The sequence below is a fragment of the Ammospiza nelsoni genome, chromosome 21 (genome assembly GCF_027579445.1).
Source record: "Ammospiza nelsoni isolate bAmmNel1 chromosome 21, bAmmNel1.pri, whole genome shotgun sequence".
In the NCBI taxonomy this organism is placed as follows: Eukaryota; Metazoa; Chordata; class Aves; order Passeriformes; family Passerellidae; genus Ammospiza; species Ammospiza nelsoni.
In genome coordinates, this window is record NC_080653.1 from 5,854,425 (window position 1) to 5,864,738 (window position 10,314).

The 10,314-nt window shown below is 48.3% G+C and overlaps 1 protein-coding gene across 1 annotated transcript; it reads right to left on the reverse strand.

Annotated features, from left to right (window-relative positions):
- Nucleotides 1-1,108: 1,108 nt before the first annotated feature.
- Nucleotides 1,109-10,189, reverse strand: MDH2 (malate dehydrogenase 2). The gene is made up of 9 exons (XM_059486795.1): nucleotides 10,049-10,189; nucleotides 7,287-7,455; nucleotides 6,469-6,552; nucleotides 5,455-5,564; nucleotides 4,805-4,930; nucleotides 4,091-4,168; nucleotides 2,911-3,010; nucleotides 2,343-2,494; nucleotides 1,109-1,409 (listed from the first exon to the last, which is right to left on the reverse strand). Exons 1-9 carry the CDS (start codon nucleotides 10,106-10,108, stop codon nucleotides 1,278-1,280), a joined length of 1,011 nt encoding a protein of 336 aa, XP_059342778.1. The 5' UTR covers nucleotides 10,109-10,189; the 3' UTR covers nucleotides 1,109-1,277.
- Nucleotides 10,190-10,314: the final 125 nt, after the last annotated feature.

Consider the following 10,314-nt stretch of genomic DNA (forward strand, 5'->3'; position numbering starts at 1 on the left):
TGCCCCCCTCCAACACCATCTTTAATCCTATTAATACCACCTAATAATTACTTTGTTCCAAGCCTGCTGAGTAACGACTGCCAACGCTTCTATTTCATTACTATTCCTGTAAAGAAACCAAGCTTTGAACATGCTGGATTTCTGCAGAGGAGTGACAAGGACTGTGCTTGCTGTCCTCCTTGCCCACATCTTCCATGGGGCAGGAGAACAACCAGGCACTTTATTCTCCATGCATCTACAACAGCCACAACTGTGTGATGTGGTTGAGAATGATGAACTAATTAAAATCAAAAAAATAAAACACAGTTAAGAGAAAAACATAAATGTGGGAGGAAGATAAAAGGCAGTGACCAAGGAGTATCTATGACTTAGGTATCTTCTAAGAACTACCCCATGTTCCCTGGCTCAAACCAACAGTTTGAGCTCACCTCAGTTCCTCCAGAGGTGCTGGGCTTTGGCTTTTCCTTCACTCATCAAAATAAAGTCTGTTCAACTTAGAATTCAACCTACACGGATGAGAGCAATTCAAAGCACCAGCGTAAGCAGCGCAGAGCACGGAGGAAGAGTGAATTAATAACTTCCTTCATTAAAGCTTACCTTCAAAGAAGTCAGCAACAGAACTCGTCATCACCATCTTCTTGCAGACATTTATTTTTATATTCACAAGAGGATGAATGTAAGAGAAATTTATGGAGATGCTAAATCAAGGCTTTTGTTCCTAACTAGAAAGAAGTCGCTCTCAGCAGTTTAATTATTGTCTTAGTGCAGGACTGACGTTTCAAACGCTGTGCTCTTTCACTAACTCCTTTAAAATCAAATTACATAAGAGATTAAGGTAACACGAGGTAAGAGAAGTAATGCCACCTCCTGGAAAAACAACTTTTGCATAATTTCACTCAGTTATCCCTACACCCATCCTGATCTGGTCACACCTGGTTCCCAGTGGCTGTGCTGAACAAGGAGCCCAAACCCAGGCAGCAGCAGAGCTGAAAATAATCAGTTCATCCCCTTTCCAAGGCTATTTCATCCCTGCTGAAACCAATCCCCTCTCAGAGACCTACAGCCTCCACCGTGCAAAGGACAAGCACATCAGGACACCTCCACATGGTACACTGAAAAAATGAGGCTGTTTTATTGATGATTAGACTGCACTGGCAACAAGCATCAAGCTAATACAGATAGACTTCAACCAAAGCATGAGCTTTGAATCAGAAGTCGGTAAGTGACATGATGCCTTAATAAATTAAGGAAGTTAATTCCTCCCCGTTGTCAAATCTTCACTTGAAGTTCTTTGCAAATTCCTCTCCTTTCTTAATAGAGCCCTTCAGCTCAGACATGGCTGCAGCAACCATCTTCTCTTCAAAGGGGGAGAGCTTGCCAAGGCCTAGGTTCTTCTCAATTCCTTTTTTCTGAGGGAAAGAGGATTTAAGGATTAACCATTCATTGAATGACCTAAAGAGTAGCTTAACAGTTCTGACTGAGTATTATCCAGCTGAGACAGGGACCCAGCCTGGCACCTGTGTCATCTCTAGTCTGCCAACCTTGTGCTTCCTGGAAAGAAGCTTCTTACTATCTGTGGCAACTTCTAGAGCCCTCACCAACTCCTCATTCACTGTTCACATGTGTGAAACCAGAAGCCAACCCAGCAGCTCCTTCAAGAGGAGACTGCCACCAACTGACCCTTCCTAACTCCACACCCACCATGTGGCAAGAGGATCTCCTCTGGTGTGTGTCCTTTTCTTGCCATCTCAAACTGCCCCAGAGTGGCACTCCCAGGTTTTCAAGATGTCTATATTCCCTCTAAATATCCCTCTGCTTCCACCCTCTCACCAGCAAACACCACCCTTTGCATCCCACCAGCCATGACAGGGCTGCAGCATCACTGTTTTCCACTCCCCCAGGGTATGGGTGACAAAAGGAACACTGCTTTCAGAGTTCAGCAGAGGTCCTGAAAGCAAGCTGTTAATCCTAATCCACGCTGCAGCTCCCCATGTGCCTCAGTTTGTGAGGATTTGCTTGTAGCAGATGAAGCTGAGGAGACAGGATTGCTGACTCTGGTTAATCATAGGAAAGCCCAGAGTAAACAGGCCTGACTTGAGGCAAATGTGACCTCTTAAGCCAAGTCTGAACCTCTGGTTACTCAGTGACCTGCACTCTAAGAGCAGATAAAAGCAGCAGCATCCTTGTCAAGCTGAGCTGTGTGCCTAAGTACCACACCCAAACACTGCATACTCTTAAAGGCACACTCAGCAATAGCAGGCATGAGCTAAACTGAAACCCCTGAGTAAAACCCACATGAGGTTTTACTGCTGTTCATAAGGCTTGTGATGTGAAGTACATACCCCAAGCTGCAGAGGTGTAGAGAAGTAGGGGACCTCTGTCACATCTGACCGAACAAAGGCACATTCAACAACCCCCTGCTTTCCACTCATGGCCTCCAACAGGGAGAATGCAAATCGAGCACCAGCATAGGCCATGGACAGGGTGGCAGATCCTGCAAGAGTTACACCACTTTCAGAACACAGCACATTGAAATTTGATACTTCCTTTAGCATCAAAGGTTTCCATACTAGTGTGCTGTCAGTAATAATGTGTCACTGACTTCAAGTTCATGGCCAGTCAGATAAAGCAGAAGCTTTTGGCCAGCTACATGTATCTAACTGATAAGATTTATAAAACAAACAGCTTAATTTGACAGAGAAAATTCTTTTAAAGCCATAGGTGGTGTGGGATCAGTTAATATTTAGTGTTACATACTAAGCTGTAGCACAGCCCAGGCAGCAGCTGACAGAAGAGCAGTGAGAATGACAACCAGCAGTTCATAACCTGTAAATAAGAATAAACTGCAGAGGACTGCAGCCCTACAGACAGTCAACAAGAATTACCTGGGAGCTTTACTCAAGAACCCACCTGCTCCTGCTTTAGCTTGGACAACTTCAGTCCCAGCTTCTTGAATTCTTGCTGTAAGCTTCTCCAGCTGATCCTGAGGAAACTCCACTTTTGGTGTGCACTGGATGGGAAAAAAGAAGTTACTACAAGTACCAGAACCCCTCCAGATTCAGTATAAACACAACATTTTTGTACCACTGCAGTTGTTATCAATAATTCTCAACTGGGCAAAATGGGTTTTCCCAGCTTGTGTGACACTGAGCAACTGTAAAAGTCAGAGCTGGGGTTACTGCATGGCTGGAACAGGAACCCAGCCATGCCCAGCTTCCTCAGGAACAAACCACAGCTTCACAGCCAAACCAGGCCTTGCCATGGCTCCTCACACTGTGTAGTCCTGTGCAGTACAGACACCCTGCAAGCTTTAGGAATTTCAGAAAGTCATCCTGTAAATATCTGGGTCACCGTGGCATTATGGAAGTCAAGCCTTATGGAAGATCCAGTTTCCCAGCAGTATTTAGGAATTCACTGAACCTTCAGCTACAGCCACACCAGCAGCTTAAGCACAGTTGTGTCTGTCCCAATGGACTGCTTAACTAAAGCACCTCTCAGCATTCAGCCCTTGCTCTTATTCCCAAGAAAATCCTTCTCTAAAGGATATTTTATTCCCCACTTAGAGCACAGCTTTCCTCCCTTTGTTACAGACTGCTCCTGGCCACCTCCCAGCACCTCCCCATGAGACTGCACCTGCTTCAGAACTGCATTTCAGCCTGGCTGAAGGGCCAGACTAGCAGTCATGGCTGGAACAGGCTCCCTGCACAGCCTGAGCTGTGCTTTCAATGCTTGAGCTTTGAGTGGGGCTTCCACTCCCATCACAGCAAAATCAATTTTTCTCCTGTCATGAGATACCTGTCACAGGACAGGTATCTGTCAGGACACCTAAACACCCACACTACCCCTCAGTTCTTATCCCAAACTCCTTTAGAGGAAAGCTGGAACTGTTTATACTGCCCAGATGGGTTCAGATTTAGGCTGCTGCCTTCTACTTCATCCTGCACCCCATCCCAGAAGGAAAGCAGCCATGAGAGCAGGAAAACTCTCTGTGCTCTATCCTAGCACATCTCCTGCCATCACAAAAGCACTTTATATCAACCCTAACATGCTGCTGAGTGTGCTGCCACACACAGCTGTCACCCTGACTCACCTGAGAGATCAGAGGGATGATGGTCTTCCCAGCATGGCCACCAATAACTGGCACAGCTACTCGAGCTGGATCCAAGCCCTGAAGGAAACACAAAACTTTCCAGCTTCTGAAGCACACAGGCAAGAAAAACAAGTGACTTCACTCCCTGTCCTGGATATCAGGACACACAGGGCAGGAGCTCCAGAGCAGCTGCACTCTAGGGACAAAGCCACATCCACAGAGCAGAACTCTGGGTGGCTCTGATCACTTCATACAGTTACAGGATATTATTACTGCAGGGCTGGGTAAAGAGCAGCACAACATAAACACCAGCAGGGCTATTAAGAGCAGTAACCTGTCACAGCTCCTGATACTTTGCAGAGTATCCTGTGACACACAGCACAGAGTTTGACTTGCAAACACACACCACAGCTCAAGCCTCTCCTCTGGTTGCATGGCAGGGTTGGGAATGCCAAGGGAATTAAGGCCAACACTCAGCTCACTTGCAGGGCTCAGCTGTGAAAAGGAAAGGTCAAAGTCTCTCGAACCACATTTTGCAAGAAACCTTATCTTGAGGCTCCTCTAAATAAGGGAGACAGGGAATCACTGCCTTTGCCTCTAGCTGCACAGAAATCTGAGCTCCTTTGGCTCTCCGCAGTGATTTTGGAAGCATTTGATAGATCTGATGATCAAAGCAGGCAGCATCCCTCCCCCTGCACATTAACCATGACCTGCCTTGAGTTCAGCCACAAAAGTATTTGCTCTGACGATGTCCAGTGTTGTAACACCAAAGATTTTGTTGGGGTTGTACACACCGTGCTTCTTGAAGACCTCTGAAGTTATTGGGATGGTTGAATTTACCTACAAGCAAGAAAAGGCAAGCACTGATTAAAAGCAGTTTAATAAAGAAGCCAATGCATGAACTTAACAGGCCAATTAACAACCTGAACTATACTTCCAATTTGGAATCAACTGTAGCCAATTACTTTAATGCCTAAATTGAAAAGCAATTTACAGTCAGGCTGGAATAAAAATCATTAATTTTAAATAACCATTAAGACAATAAATTTGTTCATTCCCATTACAAAGGCTCCTCCCTTAGTGAGCTAAGGCTTTTATCCCAGCTAATACACCAGCTTGCATTATAACCAGTCACAATGACTTGGAGATATTAAGCACTTTTACATTCAAGTTTTCTCTGAATTAAAAACAGCCAAGAAAAATGGGTTAGTAGAACCAGGCTTTTCTGCAAATACACTGCAGACTTTAAACATACTGGTCAAAATTAGTAGGAATTTGGATTACTCTAATATTTGGTATACTCTAGTATCTGGAATTTGGTGAGGTTTTTCCTCTACATTCTAAGGTCTCCAGAAAACACTTACTGGGTTAGAAATGATACAGATCATGGCTTCTGGACAGTGCTTTGCACAGGCAGTTGTCAAAGAGGCAACAATGCTGGCATTGGTGTTGAACAGGTCGTCACGGGTCATACCTAAAACACAGCCAGGGCAGGATTCCAGGTTACCCACAGTGACCATCACAGGCAGGAAATGCAGTCAAAATCCAAAATGAAAACTCTGCTCTGCACAGACACACATCTGGTCTCACAGGTCAAGAACAAATTCTCCAGCTGCAGTAATGAAATGGCTCCACAGGCAACTCCTCTCACTAATAAAGAGATCAGCCCTTCCCAGGAGGAACCAGCCCAACAGAACCCACTCCACTGAGGCTGCCTGAGTGCACTGTGACCACACAACCCACACCAGGTGCTCAGAGCAGCACAACTGCCCCCAAGATGAACTCTCCTTCCTCTTTTAAGTCACTTCCACAACTACAGTTTAAATGACAACTGCTGTGTGCTGGTTGTGCAAGTGCCACCCCCTATTGCTACTGCAGCAACTACTTTAACCATGAAAAATGAAGATTTAGAAAGAGCTAGGCTCTTTCTAAAGTCTAGAATTTTGTTATGCTCCTAATAGGATACTGGAAAACAGAAATGGAGGAGGTCAGAAATATTCCAGGAAGGTTTAACAGAATTTATTCAGAGATGCCCCAAGAAGTTACTGTAAAATTGACACAAAACAAAATTGATTATTACTCTTCTGCTGAGAAATTAAACAAAGAATCAGCTTTTATTCCTTGAGCATTGCTCTGGGACAAGGAACACTAAGGGAGATTTAGGGTCACTTGCATGAGAAGCCTTTGCAGTTCAGGCCCAAGGAGGAACTCCAGGGATCAATTTAGCCCATTTCAGAAGGGAGAGTGTCAGAGAGGCTGAAGGAGCTGCCTGGTACCACCAGGAGCTCAGGGGCAGGAGCATGGACAGACCCCTGACACCCCAACAGACACAGCTCTGAGCAGCAGAACTGCAGAGATCCACAACAAACAGAACCTACCTGGTTTTCTCGGGACTCCTGCTGGAATAACAACAACATCACAGCCCTTCAGACATTCTGGCAACTGCTCAGGTCCCATGTAGCCTGAAATGGAAGACATTCAGGCATTATGTTTCTGACAGTTATGAAACAGTTGACACTTTGAAGTATAAAATCATGCCCAGAGGCATCCAAGTCTTTTTATAAAATTTAACCTTCAATTTAGACTTGATGCTGAAAAGCAAAGAAACACAACTAAGGATGGATCCCATTTGATGTTTTATTTTTATCCTTGTTTCAAAACTTACAGAATGAGAGTGGTGAGAATCTCACATTCACCTGTTTCCAAACTCTCAGTGTGGAGTGTATTTACTCTCCAAAAGCCTTGGCACTAGAACCAGTGTCCCCAAAGAACTGCAGACCGGCACATTCATGTGAAATGTCACCTTTTGGTGATCAGATAAAAGAAAGATGCGCAGATTAAGTTTTGATTTCATCAGAATCTAAGAGAAAAGAAGCACATGGAATCCACCCAGGGAGTGTTACACCTATTTCTAGTCAAACTTTTAAATTCAACACTCTGAGATAATTTCACTGAATGCTTCCTGCCAGATGTCACAAATTTCCCTTCAACCACAGCCCATATTTATCTCCATACACATCAACCTAATCAGCTAAACCTTAATTAATCATTCACTGCTTGAGGAAAAAGCTACTTAAATTGATCCTGGGCTCCAGGATCAGTGGGTGAGGACCTCCCCGCAGAGGCAATGAGCACTGAGGGTCGGAGCCACCCCTGTGGGAGGATCCCTTCGGCAGCCGGGCCATTCCCAGGGTACCTTTGACGCTGGCTTTGGTCTCGATGTGGCTCAGGTCGGCGGCCACGCCCGGCGTGTGAGCGATGTCGTAGAGGCTCAGCTTGCTCACCAGGGGGCTGTTCTTGAGCAGCAGCGACAGCGGCTGCCCGATGCCCCCCGAGGCCCCCAGCACGGCCACCTTGGCATGGTTCTGTGCAAAACAGACAGCAAACACGTTGGAGAGCTGCTCTGGCGCTCACCCACCCTCCCCCAGCAGTGACCTTGGGGATTTCACCACTCTTTCTTTACTTTTAGTTCTGCTTCTCATTTTTTTTATCAAGCACTGTGCAAACTTGATGGTTTAAGGCTAAAGGAAATGACCCTCACAGCAGCCTGCCCGAGGTTTGTTGGTAGGACAGGTTGGAGGAAATGGTTACCTGTGATCTGAGCTCAAAAGGGAAGCAAGGCTAGGTTAAAGGAACCCAAAAAGGGTTAAAGGAGATGGTTACCTGTGATCTGAGCTCAAAAGGGAAACAAGGCTAGGTTAAAGGAACCCAAAAAGGGTTAAAGGAGATGGTTACCTGTGATCTGAGCTCAAAAGGGAAACAAGGCTCGGTTAAAGGAACCCAAAAAGGGTTAAAGGAGATGGTTACCTGTGATCTGAGCTCAAAAGGGAAACAAGGCTAGGTTAAAGGAACCCAAAAAGGGTTAAAGGAGATGGTTACCTGTGATCTGAGCTCAAAAGGGAAGCAAGGCTCGGTTAAAGGAACCCAAAAAGGGTTAAAGGAGATGGTTACCTGTGATCTGAGCTCAAAAGGGGAAGCAAAGCTAGGTTAAAGGAACCCAAGGGATCTCCCCCCAAAAGAAATACCTGCCTGACACTAACACCTGCCACTCTGTGGGACCAGGCCTGGTTTAGGGCAAATCTGCTTTGTAGTTTTTCTAGTTTATGGGGCCAGTATAAAAAAAAATATGCTTTCCATCTGGCAAATCAATACATTTAATGGAGTACAAGAAATGCAGTAGTATCTTGGATTTATATCAGGTCTAAACACGTTCTTCACATATAAGCAGTGCATACATGTGAAGAACATGTTTAGACCTGATATAATTCCAAAATAGCACCTGCAGATTGAGGACTGGGAATATTAAGTGACTACAATTCCCAGCTTTGATCACATGGCTGAGAATCAAGTTAAATCAACTCTGCTTGGTTGCCCCATGAACCAATTTTGTCCTCACTCAGGTGCTGACTGGCAGGGTGTAATTTCTCTCAAAAATGCCTGTTTGCAAAGTGTTGCTCCACAAAAGGAAAGCTTCTTCCAGGGTCCAGAACCTTAAAGTGTAACACTGCCAAAGTGATGGAAAACTCCTGTGGAGCTGTAACAGGCAATTACTGCTGATAAAGCTATTCCTTATCACAATCTTTCCAGATAAAAGCCAGAACAGCTCCACGTCCCTTGATGAACAGCTTAATTACTGTGCTATGCAGGAAATAATCTACCCCAGATTAACCTCAGCCCAGTTTTCTTGCTATTGTAACAAAGATAATTTTGCATGAAATTCTTGAAGAGGAAGCAAAGTCTGGCATGAGTCACTGCTGAGCCCCATCTGTGACCGAGCTGATACTGTGGGGTCAAAATCTCACTGCTAATCAATGCAGTTTGCATGAAAAGACTTAGACAAGGCTCTCCTATATAACACATATTTATAGGTGCAATAATCAGTGTTTTACATTCCCCCAGGCCTATTAACACTGGACAGAGGTCGGTTTCTATCCGTGCAGCCACGCAGAGTGCTCTGGAGCCAGCACAGTGGATTTTGGCACATGAAGGATTACTGCTAAACCAACCACCAGCTTTAGCTCATAACACCTCCTTAACACAGGGGCATTTTTGCACTGGAGTGGGGAAGCACCAAAGCCATCACTTTCTGCACACCATCAGAGTGAGTTCATACAGCATTGTCACACTCACAGCCCGGCAGGGCCACGGCGCTGTCACCGGGCACAGCCAGCACCGAGACCCCCGAGCCCTCTGCCCTGTGTGCCTGAGGCTCCCAGCCCCTCTCCGAGGAGTTCTGGGCTACACCCGAGCCCTGCAGCCCCTCACTGCGGAGCTACCGGGCTGCACAGTCCCCTCACTGAGGCCCTGGGCTCCACAGTCCCCTCACTGCGGAGCTACCGGGCTCCACAGTCCCCTCACTGAGGCCCTGGGCTCCTTCCCGGCCCCGCAGCGAGGACACGGGGCCCTCCCTGGGCTCCACCGAGCCCCGCTCCGAGGAGGGGTCTGGGCTACATCGAGCCCAAGGAGGGCTCTGGGCTCCACTCGATCCCCGCAGCCCCGCTCCGAGGAGGGGTCCGGGCTCTACCCCGAGACCGAAAAGGGCTCCGGGCTCCACCCGAGCCCCGCAGCCCCGCTCCGAGGATGGGTCTGGGCTCTATCCCAAGCCCGAGGAGGGCTCCGGGCTCCACCCGAGCCCCGCAGCCCTCACCGAGCAGACCCAGGGCTCCACAGCCGAGGAGCACCGGCGCTGCCTCCCAACCCCGCACCCCCATCGAGGGCCTGCATTCCACCCGAGCCCCGCAGGAGGAACTGCGTCCAATTCCGGCCCTGCAGGCTCAGAACGGAGAACAACCCGCCTGCATCCCCGCTCCGCACCCCTCCACCGGGCAGCGCCGGTGCTGCACAGCCCCCTCACCGAGCAGCACCGCGGCTCCTCCCGCGCTTCCCCCTCGGGCTCCAGAGCGGAGGAGGAAGCGCGGGGCCGCACTGCGGGGGGCGGTGTGTGTGCACGGGCCGTACCTGGGCGGAGGTGGCGATGCCGCGGCGCAGGGCGGTGGCGGTGCTGAGGCGGGACAGCATGGCGGGCACGGCGGGCACGGCGAGCGGCAGCGGCTCCGGTGACTCCAACGACCTCCAGGGCCCGCGCTGCGCCTGCGCGGCCCCGCCCGCCGCTCTCGCGAGAGTGCCGCCCGCGGCGGAGAGGGAGGGGGGGAAGTCTCGCGAGATCCCGCCTGAGGTAACCTTGGAGACCGGCGGGCGTCGCCGCGTGCGGCCGGGCGGGGCGG

Coding starts and splice junctions, on each gene's coding strand:
- MDH2 (XM_059486795.1), bottom strand. CDS start 10,108: ATGCTGTCCCGCCTCAGCACCGCCACCGCCCTGCGCCGCGGCATCGCC. Junction 7,456..10,048: donor GCATCGCCACCTCCGCCCAG/GTACGGCCCGTG, acceptor TGTTTTGCACAG/AACCATGCCAAGGTGGCCGT. Junction 5,565..6,468: donor AGGAGTCCCGAGAAAACCAG/GTAGGTTCTGTT, acceptor GCTGTGTTTTAG/GTATGACCCGTGACGACCTG.